The sequence below is a fragment of the Notamacropus eugenii genome, chromosome 1 (genome assembly GCF_028372415.1).
Source record: "Notamacropus eugenii isolate mMacEug1 chromosome 1, mMacEug1.pri_v2, whole genome shotgun sequence".
Taxonomy (NCBI): Eukaryota; Metazoa; Chordata; class Mammalia; order Diprotodontia; family Macropodidae; genus Notamacropus; species Notamacropus eugenii.
In genome coordinates this window covers 530,204,151-530,226,311 of record NC_092872.1, presented here as the reverse complement: position 1 = coordinate 530,226,311, position 22,161 = coordinate 530,204,151, and the positions used below count along the sequence as shown (strand labels likewise).

At 40.4% G+C, this 22,161-nt stretch overlaps 1 protein-coding gene and 1 long non-coding RNA gene across 5 annotated transcripts in view; one reads left to right on the top strand and one right to left on the bottom strand.

Moving 5' to 3' along the window:
• Window positions 1-22,161, bottom strand: part of PLB1 (phospholipase B1) — a 227,650-nt gene that overhangs the window by 57,520 nt on the left and 147,969 nt on the right. For all 4 annotated transcript variants that reach the window (XM_072634072.1, XM_072634073.1, XM_072634074.1 and 1 more), the window contains 6 exons: window positions 20,531-20,596; window positions 17,532-17,632; window positions 13,289-13,370; window positions 11,920-12,024; window positions 6,542-6,637; window positions 4,659-4,730 (listed from right to left, as the gene is read on the bottom strand). In XM_072634072.1, coding sequence (XP_072490173.1) covers window positions 4,659-4,730; window positions 6,542-6,637; window positions 11,920-12,024; window positions 13,289-13,370; window positions 17,532-17,632; window positions 20,531-20,596 — 522 coding nt within the window. The remainder of the gene's footprint in view (window positions 1-4,658; window positions 4,731-6,541; window positions 6,638-11,919; window positions 12,025-13,288; window positions 13,371-17,531; window positions 17,633-20,530; window positions 20,597-22,161) is intronic.
• Window positions 1,730-11,925, top strand: LOC140520236 (uncharacterized). Its single transcript, XR_011972434.1, has 3 exons — window positions 1,730-1,811; window positions 2,687-2,957; window positions 11,768-11,925. It is a non-coding gene; the product is annotated as an uncharacterized lncRNA (long non-coding RNA).

Here is a 22,161-nt window from a genome sequence, read left to right as displayed (position 1 = left end):
AGGAAGTCAGACGCTACTGAACAATAACAACAACTTGTTGACTCACTGACTGACAATGGATTAGATAGGAGAGGCCAATCAATCAATAAGCATGAAACACTTAGGCCTAGGCAGATAAAAAGACAAAAATACAACAATTCTTGGTTACACTCTATGGGCTGGAGTAGGGGAAAGAGATCGTAAAGGATTTTAAAATCCAAACTGAAGAATTTGTTTGAGACAAGGTGACTGCAGTTTCCAGCCTACATCACCATTGTAATGGGGAGTAGGAGAGAGACAAGCCAATGAGGGCCTAGTTCTCAGAGCACACACAATGTCACCACAGAGGCCTGGGGAGCCTGTTTCTGGAAATGCATGATGGAAGGACCTTTTCCTTCCAGGATTTAAAATAAGCACAGGTATCCTCTCAGTGTTTCCTGCTGGCTTACTGTGTGGTGATGAAAAGCCCTTTAATGGACTGCTGAGCTGGAACTGTGTTCGTACAAAAGGCTTGGATAGAAGAAATCTCTCCTTCTTCCTCCAATTCTGTCTTCCCAGAATTTGATCCCATTCCAGTCATGCACGCGCATGCACACACGCACGCACGCACACACGCACGCACGCATGCACACACACACACACCCTCTGAGTTTCTCTCCAAAACATCCCTGCTGTGAATTCTGTAATTCTGTGTCTTGCAAGGATGTGTTGCACTGAGAAAATAATCTTATTAATAAAAACTGAGAAAGTCCAGTAGGGGGGGTGGAGTTGATTTTGAGAGGAAAGCAAAGGGCACACTGAGTTTGAAGCGACGAGATGGCATCTTTCCATTACAATCCCTGTTTGTGTCTCTGTCTGTACCTCTCTGTCTGTCCCTATCTTTCTTTATTTGTACCTTTGTGTCTCTCTCATTTCTCTGTCTGTACCTCTCTCTGTCTCTTTCTCTGTTTATCTCTGTCTGTGTCTGTGTCTCTCTTTGTCTCATTCTTTGTCTCTGTGTCAAACCCTTCCCTCTAGCCCTGATCTTGTATTAACATCCTTTCTTCTTAAACCAGGAGGAAGTACAGCTCCCAAGATCTTTAGGAACTAAGGCCTTCGAGCCAGGAAACCAGTCTAACTAAGCCTTGCTAGAGGGACCATCATGTATAATGGTGGCTATTCCATAAAATTCCTACGGGGATAAGTGTGAGGATAGATCAGTGCCCTGGTCCCTTCTGGGGATTTGTGCTCAGCACTTTTTGTGGCCAAGCACTTCTTGGGAAGCGCCCCCTTGAGAACGCGTACTCTTGGAAGAGGCAGACATGATGTGGCCCCAGACCTATCCCCTTGCATGCTCCATGGGATGGCCACTAGCATGTATAGAAGAGCCAACTTTTAAAAAGTTGTCTAAGAGAATGTGCTTTAGAAATAGCTAAAAACGAGAAGCCATTGTACCTGGCACAAGGAGAATGTATCTACAGCTTGATTAGGGGGAGGAAGGGAACAAAAGTACTTGGCAGCCCTCTCTTCCTCCTCGCCCACCCTGCTCAGGTCCTGCCTGTTACCTCTATGTTTAGATTTGGTTCCATTTAAAATGCTTGCTGCCTGGCCCCCTAACACACATGCAGATTTATATAGCTTTAAGTCACAGAGGAATAGAGCAGATGGAGCCCACGGCTGCAGAGTGAGTTGTCTTATGTAGCAAAAGATGTGCTTGTCAACAGATGGACCCTGTTGGAATGGATTCCAGAGTTGCTTAGCAACCAGGCCTCTCAGAAGTGGACCTCTATAGGTTACTGGAAGGAGGATGTGCCCATTTGACTTTGTAGCCTTGGACTTGCTCATCTTATAGGGTAAAGGGGAGGGTATAGTGTCCTTCAAAGAGATGAGGGGATGGTGGTAGGGGAAACTGAATCAGGTTTAAGTACTACCTCTGACACTCTCTATGTAATCATGGGCAAGTTACTTAATTTGGGGACCTCAGTTTCCTCACATACAAAATGGGCCTATAAGACCCCTTATAGTACCTATCTCACAGGGTTATTATGAGGTTCAAATAATATGTTGATAAAGGGTTTTCCAAGCAAACATAAGTAAATGTCAGCTATTATTGATGGGTTATCTCAGTAAACATTTGGGAAGGAGGAAATATTAGATTTCTAGGGCATCTCCCTTTCCCCCAATCAGTAGTGAAGATTGTAAAGGTTGCCTAGAAAGGCAACCTTTGCTGACCAAAACCTTTCCTGCCCCCCAGGCAGAATGACTATTTTGGAATAATTACTTAAGGCCACTAGGGTCTCTTTGAGAACTGACTCTTCTGGAAAGTAGCAGATTTACAGGACAAAGTTGGGTGGTATCTGTGAGTAGAGAGAAGGGGATGGATATGAGACACAAGGGTAGACGTGTGGATGAGAGAGGGTGACCAGCTGAAGATGACACTGAGGTTGTGTGAATTTTTGGTGCATGGAAAGATGGTGGATAGAGCACTGGGCCTGGAGTCAAGAAGACCTAAGTTCAAATCCAGCCTCAGATACTTATGAGCTACATGGCCCTGAACAAGTCACTTACCCTCTCTCAGATTCAGTTTTTTTAATCTATAAAATGAACTTAATAGCCCATGACTCATAGGGCTGTTGTTTGGATAAAATGAAATCATATTTTAAATGCTTTGTAAACTTTAAAATGCAATATGAATGCTAACTAATATTTATCTTTGTCTCTCCCACAGGATCTATCCTTGTATATATTTCCAGAAGCTTATTTCATAGGTGTAACTGTCACTCAAGTTTGGACAGAGGCTGTGGCAGAGAAGATTCTTTCCCCTGTAGCCCATCCCATAATCAAACCAAGCATGAGACAATCGACTTGAAAATCACTGCCAGCCTGGGATCCAAAGCCTCTCCAACTTTGTGGAACTCCAGAACTACCACCTTTCAAAACAAAGTGCCACTGGCATACCAGCGTCAGAAGGGAGATTTTGGTGATAGACCTTGCACAGGGTAAATGTTAAAGAAACACTGGTTAAGTTATGGAACAAACAATGGCTCCCTTGGGTGACCCATTATTATACCTATTTTGGAAACAATAAGAAATTAAGTAATTAGCATGATGCCACCCATTGAATGTGTGGCAAAGGTAAAAACAGAAATTTTTTTCTTGGTTAGCCTATTCTCATACAAGATGGTAGAGGGTGGACAGAGGGCAGAGGCCAACATCCTGGCTGAGCTTGCAGAGTCCTGTTAGAAGAACCACTTTCACTCTATGTATTTTGTAGGTAAATAATTATTTGCATTAGAATGTGAGTTCCTTGAGGGCAAAGAATATTTTTGTCTTTCTGTAAATCCTCAATATTTAGCAAAGTACCTGACACATAGTGAGTGCTTAATGAATGATCAATGATTGACTGACTACAAAGATTTGGCTCCTAGTCCAGTCCTCCATCCACTCAACAGGGGAGCAAGGCCCACAACTATGACCTCCTTCTCTACTTTAGAAGACGTCTAGCCCAACTCCTTCATTTTATAGGAAATGGAAATCTAGATAAAGAGACTCTTCCTCCTGACCTCTGCCTACTGACCTTTCCATCTTCAAGTCTCAATTAAAATCCCATCTTTTTAATACAATGTTTTCCTTCCATTAATCATTTCCTATTTATCCTGTACACAGCTTGCTCTGTATATATTTGTTTGCCTGTTGTCTTCCCTCAAGTTCCTTGAAGCCAGGGACTGTCTTCTGCCTCTTTTTGTATCCCCAGAACTTAGCATAGTGCCTGGCACATAGAAGGTCTTTATTACATGTTTATTGATTAATTGATTGGCTAAAGTAACTTACCCAATGTCACAGAATAAGTAGTAGAATTGGGATTTAAAGGTAAGTCCTCTGATTCCGAAACCCCTCCATTTTTCCATTGTATCATACCATCCTTTCTCTTACCATCTTTCAGATTTTGGCCTAATTTTGTTTTTAAAAAAAGCTACCAGAGGCAGACTAGTTGGGAAAGCTAAAAACACTGTGAATTTCAAATTATTCTCCAAACCCACCCTCATTTCCAAACCAGTTTTTGAGTCACTGCTTAAATGCTCAATCTTAAAGAGACGAATTCTTTCCAGTCCTACCCTGCATAGTTCTTGAGTTCTCCCCTTTCATTTTGATTCTTGATTAAAAAAAAGCCAACCAACCAACCAACCAACCACACTTCTCCAGACTCCACTTCTCCCTCCAAGAGGCAATGGGGCAGCACTAGGGTTTACTGAGTGATTCTTCAGTATTCTGCTCCCAGATGACTCCCCCTTCCTTCCTCTTCCAGTCAATTTTACAAAGAGATTTCTGGATAGATTCTGTTATCACATTACTTTGCACAAAGGCCTACCCACATTTCTCTGACTTTTTTTTCTCTATCCTGCTCATATACCCTGTTTTATAGAAATCTTCTCTTAAGTTGCTTTGGACCTGTTCTCCCATTTCTAAAGCTATACTTACCATTCCTTTCTCAACTAAACTCCTTGGGGCCCGTCTCAAATATCATCATCTGAAATATCACCATCTCCAAACAACTTCCACCAACTAAGTGAAAAAGGTAAACCTAAGGAAATGGGCATTGGCAACATCTGAGGGTAAAAGGACTTGAGAGAGGACAGATGAAGGAGACCAGTTCAAGAGAAAGGGCACAACTATGATCCCCCTGGGAAGAGCTTCATTACCTGGGTTGGGCACGATAGAGGTATATCTGCTGCTAAATCCAGGAAATCCATTTTCTTTCCTAATGGTTCAAGCTATAAAAAGGGAAAACAGAAGAAGTGGTGGAGATTAGTGGATTTGTTTCCTCTAATGTGCCTTGGCCCATCCCAGGTTGAGGGTTCCTCCAGAAGTTTCCAAGTTCTGTGCAGCTGGGCTCCCCAATAAAACCATTCCAGGTTGTATTCAGTCCAGAATAGAGGTTCTTCATCTGAGATTGGTGAACTAGTTTTTCAAATATATGATTAGAGTATTTCAATGTAATTGACTTTTGTTGTAATTCCGTGCATTTTATTTTACACACATATAAAAACATCTTTCTGAGAAAGGATCCACAGGTTTCACCAGATTGACAAAACAGTCTGTGATAAAAAAAGGATTAAGAACTATTATATAATATTCAGAGGCAGCTAGGTGGCTCAGTGGATAGAGTATTGGTCCTGCTATCAGAAAGACTTGAATTCAAATCCTGCCTCAGATGCTTCCTGGCTATGTGACCCTGAGCAAGTTACATAATCACCATTTACCTTAATTTTACTGGAGAAGGAAATGGCAAACCATTCTAGTATCTTTGCCAAGAAAACCCCATGGATGATATTAGCATGCTGTGGTGTAGGAGGTCATCAAGAGTTGGACATGACTGAACCACTGAATTATATATTATTCAGCTATGGTGTCTACCATCAATACTATATTCCCATCTCAATCCATGAGGGCAATCTACACATTCTCTACCCTCTTTACTCCATCTTCTCTAGCTTGACTGGGAAGAAATCCATCTTTTTACTACTTATCTCTCTGTCTGCCATAATTTAACTGGTCAATTATGCACCTTCTCATACAAATGAGAGTCCATTTTTATTTACTGTGCATATAATAAAAAATGTTTGAACAGAAAGAAAAAAGGTGGGATATTTACAAAGCCAGATAAGGAGCAATCAATGAATAACTCATATGTTCAGAGGTACCCATGCAATATCAAAGGTCTAAGGCAGTGATTCTCCACCTATTTATATTTCATAAAAATATGTGATTTCCTTTGGCAGTCAGTCTGGTGAAGCCCCTACTCAGAATTATGATTTTGAATGCATAAAATACATAATATTACAAAAGAAACCAATTATATTGAAATACAGTAATATGCATATATATGTATATATATATATATATATATATATATATATATATATATATATATTTAAAAGTTCATGAACCCTAGCTTAAGAACTCCTGAGATCTGGTAGAAAACCCACAGTGTCATGGGTGAACCCTCAGTGGTAAACCAATGGGAAGATTGCTAGATCATGAGATCAAAGATTTAGAATGAGAAGTGATCTCAGATGCCATCAAATTAAACACTCTCACTTTATAGATGAGGACACTGAAGCCCAGGGAGGTTAAATGACTTGCCTAAGGTTACACAAGTGTCCCAGTAAAAAAGCTGGGCCTTCAACTTAAGCCCTCTGAATCCACTGTCAACATTTTGTCCCCTACACTAAGCTATCACCTCCTACTAGGACAGGGAAGGTATGGGTGGACTGTGATGGGCGTCGTTGGAAGGAATACCAGTGTCAATGAGATCATAGATCCCATAGAGTGTTGAAGCACACTCTAGTCACATGGTGACAATGGGCTTGGGGATTCTGAAGTATTATCTCTGTTCTTCTGACTTGTAGCGTGACCCAAGTATCAGTCATTATACCCCTCCGGAAGCCTGACTTTTTCTTTATTTGCAGTGGAAGGGTGAGAATGAGATGGCTCCTTTGCACAGAGTTTAGGGAAAGGCTAGAAATTTAATGTCATAAACTTGTCCATCTTTAGTATAAATGTAAGCACCCTGGTCATTTACCATATTGTTCCAAAGGGCTCTGGAGAGCTGGGAGTGGAATTTTTGACTTGGGTGGATACAGTCTGGGGCAAAGAAGGAGACATCTGGGCTTCCATCCTGATGGGAGAAATTAATTAAATTCCATTCAATTCATCAATTAATCAACATGAAAGAACAACAAAAACTACATCCTTATATCTATAGATACAAAAGAAGTCTTTTGACAAGATAAAAAAACCCCATTCTTGTTTTTTAAGAAATCACTAGAAGGCATAGGAATAAAAGGAGCTTTTCTTAATAAGATAAATGGTATCTCTTTAAGACCACAAGCCACTCTAATCTGTAAGAGGGATAAACTAAAGACCTTTCCACTAAGATTGGAGGTCCACTACTACCATTACTATTCTATCTAGTGATAGAAATACTAGTTCTAGTAATAAAAAAAGAAAATAAGGTTGAGGGAATAGACATTGGGCAAAGAAGAAACAAAATTATTGCTTTTTTGCAAATGATAAGATTTACTTACAGAACCCTAAGAAGTCAACTAAAAAACTAATTGAAACAATCAACGACTTCTGTAAAGTTGTAGGATATAAAATAAACTCATATAAATCATCAGCATACCTGTATATTATTAACAAAATCCAGAAGGAAGCAATAAAGAAAAAAACCAATTTAAAATAATTACAAAAAGTATAAACTAATTGGGAGTCTACCTGCCAGGACACACATAGAAATTATACAAATATAAATACAAAATACTCTTTACATAAATAAAAAAAGACCTAAGTAATTAGAGAATATTACTTGCTTATGAGTAGGCTGAGTCAATATAATAAAAATGGCAATACTATTTAATTTATTTACTCAGTGTTATACCAATCACCAAAGAATTACTTTATAGAGCTAAAAAAAAATCATAGTCAAATTTAGAGAAATAAAAAATCTAGAATTTCAAGTGATACAATAAAAAAAATGTGAAGAAAGGGGGCTTAGTGTACTGTATCTCAAACTATACTGCAGAGCAGTAACTATTACAACAATTTGGAACTGGTTAAAAATAAAAAGGTTGATCAATGGAATAGACTGGGTATATAATAAACAAATGCCGACAAGCACAGCAGTGTTTGGTCAACCTCAAATATTCCCAGATAAGAACTTACTATTTGACAAAACACTGTATAGAAAACAAAAAGCAGTCTAGTAGAAATTAGGTCTAGATCAATAGCTGACACTTTATACCCAAATAAACTCCAAATGGGTGTATGACTTAGACAGGACATCACAAATTAGAGGTGCAAGGATGAAATTATCTGTCACATCTATGGATGAGGGAAGAGTTCATGAGTAATCATCAGATAGAAAGGATCACAGAAAATAAAAGACAATTTTGATTACATAAAATTTCAAAAAGTTTTTGTAGAAACAAAAGCAATGAAACTAAAAATAGAAGAGAAGCAGGTAAATGGGAAAAATCTTTGCAGCAAATTTCTCTGATAAAGATTTCATTTCTAGGATGTATAGGAACTGATTCAAATTTATAAGAATTAGAGCTCTCCCCAGTTAATAAATAGTTAAAGGATATGGACGGACACAAACAGTTTTCAAGAAAAAAATTCCCACTATCAATGTCTATATTTTTGAAAATGCTCAAAATCATTAACTAGAGAAATGCAAATTAAAACAACCCTGAAGTTCCATTTCCAAAGTAAAGAAAAAGGGAAAATGACAAATGTTGGAGGGGCTATGGGAAAACAGGTACTTTAATGCACTGTTGGAAAAGCTGTGAACTAGTCCAACTATTATGGGAAGCAATTTGGAACGATGCCCAAAAAGCTATTACTTTGTACCTACTGTATACCCTTTGACACACTGACAACCACTACTAGATCTTTATTCCAAAGAGATTTAAGAAAGAGAAAAAGGTCCCATAAATACAAAAACAATTATAGCAGCTCTTTTTTTTGTGGTGGGAAAGAATGGAGAATTCAAATGGAGAATGGCTGAACAAGTTATGGCTTATGTATGTGATGGAATACTATTGTGCTGTTAGAAATGATGAAGGGGATGATTTTAGAGAAACCTGGGAAGACTTGCATGGACCACTGTAGGATAACGTAAGCAGAAGAGGAAAACAATTTATATATAACTGTAATATATAACTGTAATTTATATATAACTGTAATACAACTGTAATGTTGTAAAGACAGTTTTGAAGATTTAGGAACTCCGGTAAATTCAATAACCAGCCAAGATTCCAGAGAACTCCTGATGAAACATACTTCCCACCTCCTGATAGAGAGATGAGAGGGTACAGATGGAGGCACATTTTGGAGGGATATGGCCAGTTGGGAAATTTGTTTTACTTGTCTATCCATGTCTGTGACAGGTTCTGTTTTCTTGCTTTCTCAACGGGGAAGGAAACATGGGAGAGAAGGCACATTTTCATTGACTTAAAAACCCCCAATTAACAGGCATTTATCATAAACACATATTATGTGCAAGGGACTGTGAAGGGTGCTAGGGATTCGTTCAAAGGCACAAATCACCAAAAGGTTCCTGATTTCGAGAAGCTTATATTCTTGACAGAAGGTTAGACAACAACATGCAGATACAAAATAGATACAGGGTAATTTTGTTTGTTTGTGGGGGAAGGAGGCACTAGCAGCTGAGGGGAGTAGGAATCACCTATTAAGTGTGTACTATGTGTAAAGGTTCTGTGTTAGTCTGACAAGAAGAGAGAGGAATGACACATCCTGAAGACTGGAGCCTAATAAACAAGAAAAATTGTATACATAAGGAATATATAACACAAATACACATAAAGGCATAAGAAATAAAAAGGAAAATATTTTTAGAATTCCAAGGGAGGAAAATGGACTTTTGATTGGAAATCTAGTATTTAATTTAAACAAACATTTATTAAGTACCTACTATGTGAAAGCTGCTTGAGATTCAAAGATAAAAAAAGAAAACATGGACCTCTACAAGCTTCAATTCTTCTTACTCTGGACATAGGTGGTGTAATGTAATATTCTGAAGCCTAATGGGAATGAACAAGCAGGCTAATCTCTCTATTTCTCTTACAGAAGATTTGTGAGTCATCAGCCCCTTCACAGATCTGACTTGCTTTAAGAGAGAATCATTTGTTCTCTATTTCTGCTCCAAAAAAAGGGGGGGGGGGAAATCACTAAAAAACCCTATGTTTTGACAGCTTCAAGTGACCTACTTAAGCCTCAGGTGACATGTCCTCCTCCTCCTTTCTTCCTTTAATTTCCCTTTTAAAATCCAGGAAAAACAATTCATAATTTATTAGGCACATACATATAATATCCCACCCTGGGGTACAAGTGAGGAAAAAAGTGTTCAGTTCTCTTTGAAAAAGCAGGGCAATGTTGGTTGCTGCCTTTGGCAGACAATCAGAAGAGATATATTATGATCTTAAATTAATTGTCCCCTGGTGGCCTCAGGTTGGGATAAATGGAGGCTTTGGTCCAAAGGCCAAGCCCAAGCAGAGCTGTTTTGACCCTGGTTCTATGCCTCATGCCCATTCTCTCTCACTAGTTTCAAGGACTTGAGTTTACCCAACATGAGCAGTCAGTATTGCTCATTCCTCCTTCCCACCACCCAACAATGAAGAATGGGTGTAGAAGGGGTGGGGGGAAAGGAGGGCTCCAGGTCATTTTCAGATCTCTCTCTTTCTCTCTCTCATGTTCTGTTTTTCAGTTCTGAAAGCACAAGAGAATTGCTCCTTTACAGCTGAGGGCCTCCTTTTCCCCATTTTCCCTAAGTAGTTGGGGCTATCACTGACCTAGAGAAAGTAACTTCAACTCATTTGAACTTTGAGCACTGTACTCCAAGCTGGGGACACCGAGATGAAAAACAACATGGCCCTTGCTTTCAAGAAGCTCATGTTCTTGATGGGATTAAGTGTGAGAGGGCAGAGGAGAGGTCTAGGCAAAGTGCTCTGGGAAAACAGAAGAGGAAAGGGAATATTTTTAGCTAGGGGTTGCTGGTAGGAAATCTCAGAATCTCAAAGCTGTTTAGGGCACCAGAAGCCACCTAGTCCAAAAGTACCTGGACACAAATGCCCTTTACAATATTCCCAACAAGTAAATATCTAACTTTGGTTTGAAAAACTTCAACGAGTTGGAGCCCACCACCTTTGGGGCAGCCTATTCTAGCTCCTTGACAGCTGGACTTAAGAAGTTTTTTCTTATGTGAAACCTCAGTTTGCCTCTTTGCACTTTCTACCCACTGGTCCTAGTTCTGTTCTCTGGGGCCAGGCAGAAAACATCTATCTTACACCCTCATTCACCTGACAGCCCTTCAAATACTCACTTATTGTGACCACTCAGGAGAATGTTGGGAAACATTTAACTCTTTAAAAAAATGTACCAACAACACCCTTTAATGTTTAATCCGCCTTATTAAGATTTTCTTCATCGCTTTAGTCGCTTTATTGATTGCAGACAATCAACAAAACCATAAATCAAGCCCTGATTTGTACCAATTTCTTAGGTGAAATTATTCACACTGAAAATTTACTATCTCCCTTGAGCCAGTGCCAGTCCCCTTCTGCCTTGTCTCCCCATTTCTGCACCCTACTAGCAAGCCTTGTTTTTTTTCTCTTTAGAGGCATCTAGTTGGTGAAATAGATAGTGGGCTGAACCTTGATCAGGAAGACCGGAGTGCCTCAGATGCTTACTAGCTGGGTGACTTTGGGCAAGTCACCTGACTTCTCTAAACCTTTGTTTCCTCATCTGTAAAAGAGGTTGGTTGAGGATAAAACGAGATAATACATATATTGAGTTTTGTAAGCCTCCAAGTGTTATATAAATACATGCTGTTATTATTCAGGGCCCAGTTCCTTTAACTAATTCTTATGCAATATTAACTCAAGGCCTTTCATTTTCCTAGTTGCCTTCTCTGAATGTCCTCTAGGTCAAAGTCCTTCTTAAAATGTGGTATCCAGAAGTTAAAATACTCTAGATGTGGTCTTACCAGGGCAAAGTATAGCAGGATTATCACCTCCCTAGTCCTTCATACTAATTTTTCAATGTAGTCCAAGGCTGTATTAGCTTTTTAAGTCACCTTACAATGCTATGACTCATGACAAGCTTGTGGTCCACTAAACCCCTGGATTTTTTTCCCTCAGAAAAACTGTGATCTAACTATGCTGCTTTCATCTTATACTTATAAACCTGATTTTTTGAACCTAAGTGTGAGACTTTATATTTATTCCAGGGCAAGTTTTATGAAGAAGGTAAACTGGACTTTGAAGGAAGAGAAATAGAGTTGCTGAGGGAGTATAAAAAGATGAATTCAACTGAATCCCCCACAGGAAGCTTGTTGGTGAGCAGTTGGGACAAGAGCAGATGCAGGAGAAGAGGCCATACCAGATGGAAGGCAAGCTTCGTGTTTTCAAAAAAAGGCTGCAGTATCACTGTGAAGTCCTCTCTGGTGTCGTAGCGACCTGTCTCTACCAACTCTCGGATGCTGGTCTGGAACAGGGAAAGAGGAACAGCCTGGTCTCAGTGCCTGAGTTAGCATTTCTGGACAATTAAGGCTCTTCTGGATATCTGACTCCCCAAGCCAAAAGCCACCACCCACGCTCCTTATACTAATAACATCTGAGTAGGTGGTATCATTACCCTCTCAACCTAAACCTCCTTCCAAATTGTCTAAGCCCTTGTTTCCATCCAGAATTTGAATTTGGCTCAGGAACACATAGTGAGCAAATTCATTAACTCTTTCAAAGAGAAGTGGAGATAGATTTGGTCATACTGTTTACTTATGGTTTTACAAAAAGCTTGTGGGTAGCACAGAACAATAGAAAGGAATCTGGATTTGAAGTGAGATTACCTAAGTTTGAAGGTGACTGTGGCACCATTTTAATTCTCTGGGCCTCTGTTCCCTCTTTTGTAATATAAGGGGATTGGAGTAGATGGCTTCTAATTTCCTTATTAATTTTAAATCCATTAGTTTATGAGACTATATGAATCAAGCATCATAAGCATCATAGGCTTATGACATCCTAAGAGCAGAGGATTGAGAGCTGGAAGGACCTTAGAAATTACTTAAGTACAACCTTGGTTTTACAGATGGGGAATTGAAGCCCAGAGGTTCTTGCACAAGCTTACCCAGAGAAACCACATCAAGTCAGAGCTTGGGACAACCTTGACCGCCTCTTTCTTGTTCCATCTCACCTCATCTCTTCTCCGGTGGAGAACCTATTTCTGGTGAGTCTTTATGGGCATTTTAGCTTGGTTGTACATTTTATGGGAAACCTACCAACTAAACGTGCTTAACTCTAGGACTGAAAAGATCCAGTAAAGAGGTAAATTTCATTACTTGGAAATCATGTAGGAAACTGCAACTTCAACTAACAATTCAATTCAGTTCAACATTAATTTAGTATCACTATCTATGATGCTCAAGAGACTGAGTGACAATGAAGCATGACTCAGTGAGCACCTGCCTTCAAGGAGCTTACAATTAAGTAAGAGATAAGTAACATGGACATAGAGCTAGAAAATGATAGGAGAGCATGGAAGCCTGAGATCCAAGGAGGAAAGGATTAGATCTGAGAAGGGGGAATGAAATGCCCATTTTATACAGGTGAGTGGATATCAGGAGGATTCTAGGTTGGTGTGCCCTCAAGTCCTATTAACTGGCTCTGTCCCATTCTCTTGGGGGTCCTGATAGGGGTAGTGTTGGTCAGTCTATGGGGAGGACATAAAGAGATTCTGTGTCTTTGAATCTTACGTGGTAGGCATTGATGACTTCTTTCATCCTGATCAGTTCTGGAGAACCTTCTCTGACTGTCAGGAGGCAGTTACACAAAGAGCTGCAATATAGTGGAGAGAGAAGTCACAGAAAGGTCATCTTGGCATCAGGGAAGCCTGGCTCTAGACCAGGGCAAGTCATTTTGGTTGCACTTGGAGATGTTGCCCGGATAGCCCCCTCAGTCCTCCCAGTACATTGACCAGGTATGGTCCCCAGACTAACATGTATGTGCCTGAAAAATGTTTTCCTGATATAAATGATATTAATCATTAAATATATTAATTATATATTAAATTTTTTCCTAACATAAATTATATTAATTTCTGGCACCTAAGTCGGGTATTGAATAGAAACTAAAAAAGAGGAAGTCAACAGGTTATAAAAATGGACTATCATTCAAATAAATTGGGAGCAATTATATATTTGAATATTTTTAGCATCATAGATTTAGAGTAGATCAGATATGTGACAGATCACCTAGTCTGAACCCTTCATTTCATAGATGAGGAAACTGAGGCTTGAGTTGCCCAAGATCATTGAGGTAGGAAGGAAGTAGAAGGCCTGGGATTCAAACCTGGGCCTTCTAACTCAATATGTAGCCATTAAATATTCATTCATTTATTTATTTATTTTTAACATTCATTTTTTTAAAAACTTGAGTTCCAAGTTCTCTCTCCTTCCAGTCTTTCCCCCACCTATTGAGAAGGTAAGGATATGATCCGGATTATCCAGGTGACATCATTATGGGGCATTTTCTACAGCACCCTTTCATGCATGTGCTTCAAGGGTTGAGAGGAAGGAAACCTGTATTAACAGTAGAAAGTGAATGGTCTTTGAAGTCAGAGGAACTTTGTGACCTATAGCTTCCTACAGTCTCAGTTCTGTCTCTAAAAGGAGGGGACTTGGTGGCAGTCCCTTCCAACTCCCAGTCTATGATTCATAATTCCATTTGGTGTCAGTGCTCCTGCTTCCTGGACAGGTGACAACCTCTGCACAAAATATGGAGATCGTTTTCATGAATTGCCATGGAGGAAAATATATCCCACATGGGCCAGCCTTCTGGTAATGGGCTTCTCTGAACCTTGTTAGTCTGGGTCTGGGAGGACACTCTGTTACCAGGCCCAATCTTGGTGCTTTTGTAGCTTGATTAGAACCTGCTAGAGCTTGAACCCCATCACCACCATAAACCTTTCAGAAGTCAGGGTCACCTCCAGACTATCAAGAGAGAATGTAAACAAAGGAAACATTTTAATACCACTTTAAACTATCCCTTTTTCTCATTAGAATGTCTCTTAGGGCTACCCCTACTACTCATGTAAGGGGCTTGCCCTTGGCACACCCGATCCTTAACATGGGGGTAATCTACATCCTCCCTTCTTCTACTTCATGGGTGGGAGTGACCTCCTTTGATTGGTCGTGGCATCAGAACAGTCTGCATCCTTAAAACTGGCCAGACTGAGATAGTCTCTCTTTTTCCTGCTATTGCTATGTCCAGAAGGTGAAGATCATAATTCACCCCACCGGGTGAGTACTATGGGCTCAAATGGGAGGAAGAATAACTTCCCTGGCTTACTGTCCTTGACCTCGGAAATGGACCAGGGAGTATTTGTTTCTGTTCTGTGTCATTTGTCCTTCTCAGTTTCAGGTGCTAGACTATCAGACCAATGGGATTTGGGATACTATAGCCAACCAGCTGACCAGAGAAACCTGGAGATGCTAGTTTGCCTGGGATTCAAACCTGGGGGAAGGAGATGGACCTGGATCTTAAAACAGTACTCCAAAGGAATTGAGCTAAGCTGCATGTGTGCTTGTTATGACATCTTTGAAGTAAATATTTCTTTGTAACAGCTAATCTGTTAATGGTGAAATGGAGCTAGGGTGCAGGGGATCCACCCCTGCCCTTGGGAATGACATCATTGGGGGCTGGGCCATCGGCAAAGAGTCTAGACACACCCAAATATCCCTAAAGGGTCCAGAGAATCCTGAGGGATGGGTGAGATATAGCACACCTGACCTTCAGGCAGTAGAGTTACAATAGCAACTCACTTCGGTAGAAAACTTTACAATTTGCCAATTGTGCTTTACTCACAATAGCCCTATAAGGTAAAGACTATAGGTATTAATTTCATTTTACTGATGAAAAAATTGAGACTTGGTGAGGACAGGTGACCGACCCAGAGTCATATCAGTAAGAAGCAGATCTGGCACTTGAACCCAGGGCTGCTTAGGCTAAATCCAACATCTTTTTTAGTTCAATAATCATAATAGCAATAAGAATTAACATTCATATAATGCTTTAAAATTTATGGAGTAGGTAGGTGGTGAGTGGATGGTGCTGGGCCTCGAGCTAAGAAGACTCGTCTTCCTGAGTTCAAATCTGACCTCAGATACTTACTAGCTGTGTGACCCTGGGCAAGTCACTTAACCCTATTTGCCTCAGTTTCCTCATCTGCAAAATGAGCTGGAGAAGGAAATGGCAAACCACTCCACCAAGAAAATGTCAAATGGGGTCATGAAGAGTCAGACACAACTGAAAAAAACCTGAATATTAATTTTTTTCAGTTTAGATCCTCCTAATAACCCTGGGCAGTAGGTGCTATTATTATACTCGTTTTATAGTTGAGGAAACTAAGGCAAACAGAGGTTAAGTGACTTGCCCAGGGCTACACAGCTAGTATTCAAGCTGAGGTTAGATTTGAACCTAGAACTTCCTAACTTCAGGCTCAACATTCTATCCACTGTGCCAAATACATTTATTTGTATGCATTCTTTCCTGCTAAAATATAAGCTTAATTTCAGGAGGGAGAAAATAATAACAACCTGGAAGATCAAAGAAATCTTCACATAGGTGATAACCGAACTAGCCTTGAAAGAAGTTAGGAATTCTTTTTTATTATTGTTGTTTTGGAGGAGGCAATTGGAATCAAATGACTTGCACGGTGTTTTACAGCTAGTAACTGTCTGAGGCTGGATTTGAACTCAGATCCTCTAGACTTCAGGGCTAGTGCAGGAAAAAGGGATTGTTTCATTATTTTGCTCTTGTATCCCCAATGCCTGGCACACACTAGGTGCTTAATAAATGCTTGTAGGTGGATTAATTCATTGATTGAATGCTGAAAAGGATGGAAAGAGGTAGGGACAACTTTGCTAAGGTGGAGAAAATTTGGCCAGGGAAAAAAAGGCCCAACAAGTCTCTAATAGGATGCATCCAGAGTATTCACATGTATGTAACATGCATGTAGCATGTAGCACTCTGCTATTGCTGCTCTGGAATACTGTTATGTGCCACCATTCAACGTGACTGCTACTGCTCCCTCTTGTTTGATAGCTCCATTCCCAAATCATTCAGGAATACCGTCTGTTCTCTAAAATCCATCTCCCATTTCCAGGCCTTTGCAGAAGCTGTCTCCTGTGCCGGGAATTCACTCCCTCCTTTGCTCTCTTTCTTAGAATTCATAGCTTCCTTCAAGGCTCAACTCACATGCAACAGCCTCTCCCTATTCCCCCTAGTTATTAGGGCTCTCTCCCTTTTCAATGAATCACATAACTACTTATTTGTATGCATGGTGCAGTCCTTCGTAGAACGTTAAGTCCCCCAGGGAAAGGGACTGCTTTTCATTCTGTCTTTGTATTCCATGTGCCTAGCAGATGTTCAGTCATGTTGGATGCTACATGACCCCATTTTGGTAGGGGTATTTTGCAAAGATACTGGAGTGGTTTGCCATTGCCTTCTTCAGCTCATTTTATAGACGAGAAAACTGAGGCAAACAAAGTAAGTGACTTGCCCATGATCACACAGCTAATAAGTTTCTAAGACCAGATTCGAACTAATGAAGATGAGTCTTCCTGATTCCAAGCTCCGTGCTCTGTCCACTGTGCCATCTAGCCGCTGCCTAGCAAATAGCGAGTGCTTAATAAATGTTTATTGGGAATGGGATTTCTCCCTTCAAAATCATCTTTTGTTTCAGTCTTGCCCACAGAGACATGGATGTCCCCTGCCTGGCATCTTGTGTGTGCATAATCTGTGTCATCAGTGAGAATGGAGTAGGGCCAGGCACAAATTAGAACAGGCAGCTCCAAGAGAAGGAAGCTCCCTCAGAACATCTGGTTTCCAAAAAGGATAGAGCATGAAATGAAGAACCAGATGGGTCAACAGCTGGATGCCAGCAACCCTTATGAGCCAGAGCAGAAGATACAATTCTGCCATCACCCCTCTGCTTACCTTGCCTGCAGTATTGGACACTTATCTTGGTTACCTAAGAACACCTCCCGCAGGATGATGGGGTTCATAAAGTCCACAAGGTTGACCAAGGCTCTGGGTACCTAAATATAAGGACATAGCTCACAGATAGGCCACAACTGCTTCAAATCACCTCTCACATTGATACAGCTATTTTAATTTACCACACTGGCAGTGAGTTGTACAAGTATTGTTATAAAAGCATTCTACAGAAAGGGTAAGCTGAAACTTACCTTTATTAGAGACATAAAGTGACTGACCCAGTATCCTACAGCTAGTAAGCATGGAGCTGAGATGTGAAATCACATACTCTGTGAAATCCATACTCCAACTCCAAGGCCAGGACTACAAGACACTCTGTCTTACTTAATAGCCCTAACGTAGAATCTGCAATAGGGTTCTTTAAGACCTGAGTTCATATCTGGGCTTAGACACACGTTTAGCTACGTCTGACCCTTGGGAAAACACTAAACTTCTCTTGGCCTTAATTTGCTTATCTGTAAAATGAGGACAATAAGATCTGTTGTTCATTGGATTTATGTGAGAATGAAAAGAGATAATGTGCTTTGCAAATCTTAGAACATGACATAAAGGTCAGTTATTATTTTTGTTGTTAATAGAGCAGTAGAAGTAGTGGGAAAATATTCTATATTCCCCTGACTATTGAGTAGCAATTTGAATAGCAAATTCTTACGTTTGGCTGAAATGAGTAGCATGTAGGGAACAGGAAATCAGTCTGGAAGGATAATAAGAACCAGCATTTATATACCACTTTTAAGGTGTGCAAAGTACCTGATATATGGTTTCTCATTTGATCCTCATAACAACCCTGTGAGATAGGTGCTATTGTTATCCCCATTTTACAGATAGGGAAACTGAGTCTGAAAGTCATTGAGTGACTTGCTCACTGTCATAGAGCTAGAAAATGTGAGAGGCTGTATTCAAACTCAGATATTCCTGATGCCAGTTCTAGAACTGTATCCAGTATTTCCAGGGATGCAGGCAATTATAAATTATCTGGAGGCAATAGGGATTTTCTTGAGCAAGGGAGTAACATGGTCAGATCCTTGAGTATGGTGAAATGATGAATCTCCATGACCTCCTACCCAAAGACTAACCTCACAAAACTTGAGAGTGCTGTTCAGATAGAGCAGAACTAATTAACTATTCGGAACATTCCAAATTAAGCTACACAGTTGGGTGCCTTTTGAACATTCATTTAGTTGCTTAAACCAAGTAGTCAAAGAACTCCTTGACAGTTTGACTTCTGGACTTCATTGGGGAGGGTCTTCAAAAGTTCTGAACAGTTTTCTCACAACCACCTTACACTGTATGTTATATATTATGGCTCTTGCTTAATATCGAGAGAAATTAAGGCTAAGAGAGATTAAGGGGACTTCACAGGGACATTTGGCTGGCATGGGATCCTTCTCATTCCAAGCCCAAATTCAGGGCCTCCAGGAGGCATCTGAGCTAATGGCTTTGTTTCCAGGTTTGGAGGTGGTATGGGGATTCCTTGCAGCTTGCCATGCAGTGCTGGCACTGGCATGGAGACTTGGTCTGATGCACAGGGAGCCAAATGGGGACAGGTGGACCTGGAGCAGCTCAGTTGCAGTAGGATGCTCCACCCCATTTGTGGTTGTTCAGTTATCCAGTCACGTCTGACTCTTCGGGACCCCATGGACCACACCATGCCAGGCCTTTCTCTGCTCTCCTATCTCTCAAAGTTCATCCAAGTTCATGTTCATTTTTTTCCATGACACCATTTCTCCATGTCATTCTCTGCTCTTTTCCCTTCAATCTTTCCCAGCATCAGGGGCTTTTCCAACAAGCCCTAACTATCTTCTCATTATGTGGCCAAAGTAGTAAGCTTCAGCTTCAGTATTTGACCTTCCAGTGAATAGCCTGAATTAACTTCTTGACTGATTTGATCTCCTTTCTGTCCAGAGACTCTTAAATGTCTTCTCCAGCATCATAATTCAAAAGCGTTGATTCTGCAGCACTCAGTTTTCCTTATGTCCAACTCTCACAGCCATACATTGCTACTGGAAAAACCGTAGCTTTGACTATATGGACCTTTGTTGACAAAGTGATGTCTCTGCTTTTTAGTATAATGTCTAGATTTGCCATAACTTTCTTTCCAAGGAACAAGCACCTTTTAATTTAATGGATGCAGTCACCATCTGGAGTGAGCTTTGAGCCCAAGAATCTGACACCGTTTCCATTTCTTCTCCCTCCATTTGCCAGGAAGTGATGCAGACACATGCCATGATCTTAGGTTTTTCCTCTTTCACCCTCGAGGTCCAGCCAAACTGATCTTCACTCTGTCCTTCACTCATGATGCTCTGTCTCCCATCTCTGTGCTTTTGCACTGGTTGTTCTGCTATGCCTTGAATGCCATCCCTATCTAGGTCCACCTCACAGAGCCTTTTTCTTCCTTTTAGATGCAGTTCATGCACCATATTCTACATGAAGCCCTTCTTGATACGGTCAATTACTAATGCCTTCCCTCCCAAACTGCTAGTACTCAACTATCCTGTGTGTACGTGGGATTTTCTTATATGCACACATACATACATATACACACATATGCTTTATATCTGTGGTGTTGCTGATGTGTCTCTATGTTCTTGCCTCCATAACAGAATACAAGTTTTTGTGAATAGGGAACCTTTCATTCTTCATATTTGTGTCCCCAGTGCCTGGCACATAGTAAGCATTTAAACACTTGCTAATTGAATGATTGCTTCATATTAGCTTTCAGAATACACGTGTTTGTTTTTTCTCTTACAAGACCTGTGGTCTCTGAGCACCAGGGTTCCAGAAGAAAGTAGAAAATACACAGAGATATGAACCCCAATGAGCTGCATTGAATCCCAGCCCTCTACCATCTTCCCCATGTCCATTAGAAGATAGGGAAAGCTGAGTTCTCCTCTATGATGCATGAATTCCTCCCATGGAGAGGAGGTTGCTGAACCTACCTCTTTGTGCAAGAAGTCCAAGGCATCCCGAAGGTGAGCAGAAAATTTGGTGGCTGAATATAAATTCTGGCAAAAGAAAGGAAGGAAAGAAGGAGACAGTTAGGATAAGAGATGATTCAGTCTTCACTCATTACTCTGGAACTAAAACCTTATTCCCATCTCTGGCTATAGCCAGCTTATCATGTTTCATCTCTATCTGGGTCTAAAAGCATAGGAATATAGTATTTATAGCCAGAAGGGACCTCAGGTTCCAAACTTCTCATTTTATAGATGAGGTTTCAAAGAAGTAAAAGGATTTGCCCAAGACAAGAAATAATGATAAGGTTTGATCCTATATCCTCTGATTTCAAATTGGGCATTCTTTTCCTCTATACCAGGGACAAGGACCCTTGAAGGAAATGACTGAAAAAACAACTAAAATTGTGGCATTAAAGGCTGCTGAATGACTGAAAGAATTTTATTAAAGAAGTAGAAAGAGGCAAGTTCTTTTTATTGAACTCTACAGTTACAACTCACAGTTTGAGTTCACATATATAAATACACCTCCCCCCCCCCCCCATCACAAAATACTTTAGGAATAATCCTCAGTCACACATTGCAAACAAAACACTTTGAAATTGTTGAAGTCCTATAGACTGGTATCTTCATTGTTGTTACTCTCTCCTTTGATACTCATAGCAATGCTTGGAGGGACAGAGGGCAAAGAAGAATTGTCTTTTTACAAGGAAAGAGAGGCTGGGAGAGGCTAAACAACTTGCATGGGACTATGCAACTTGTATTTAGCAGATCCAGGAATTCAAGTCTTAGTTTTTCAAACCTCCTAAGTCCAGTGCTCTTTCCAATATACCCTGAGTTCTTCCTTTTCTGTTGATCCATCAGAACTGAAGGGATGATAAATATATTAGCACCTATCTAAGGGTATGAACAAGGACCCTTTATTTGCTCCCTTGTTGCAATTTTGGGATGCTCTGGAATTTAAGGCAGCACAGTTAAGTGCCAAAAGCCTTGGATTTAGAGTTGAAGGACATTGGTTCAGATTCTGGTCTGCTATGAACTAACCACTGGTAGCGCTCCTACAAATTCACCTCTCTGGGCTTTGGTCTCCTCATCTGTAAAATGTTGGGACGAGATTAGATGACACCTTGACAGTTCGAGATCAGTGACCATTTAAGGTCTCTTCCTATGGTAAGTTCTATGGCTTTATGATGGTTTATTCATTCAGGGAATGGGGTCAAGTACAAATTCCTCTTCATGGCATTAAAGGCCCTTCACAATCTGACCTCATCCTACCTTTCTGCCTTTTTTATGCATTATTCTCCTTCGTGTGTTCTACATTTCAGCTAAACTAGACTTCTTGTTCTATCTCTTGTCTCCATGACTTTGTACAGGATGTCTTCATGCCTAGAATACAGCCCCTCCTCATTTTCATCTCTTAGAATTTCTAAAAGCCCAACATCACTTCCTGCATGAGACCTTTCTTGATTCCCCATCAAATTAAGCTCATATTTACATATTCATTTTATATGTATTTCTACTTGTGCACAGCTCCTCCATTAAAACGGAACTGCCTTGAGGGAAGGAATGTTTCTTTTTGGTCTTTGTATCTGCAGTGCCTAGCACTGTCCCTTGAA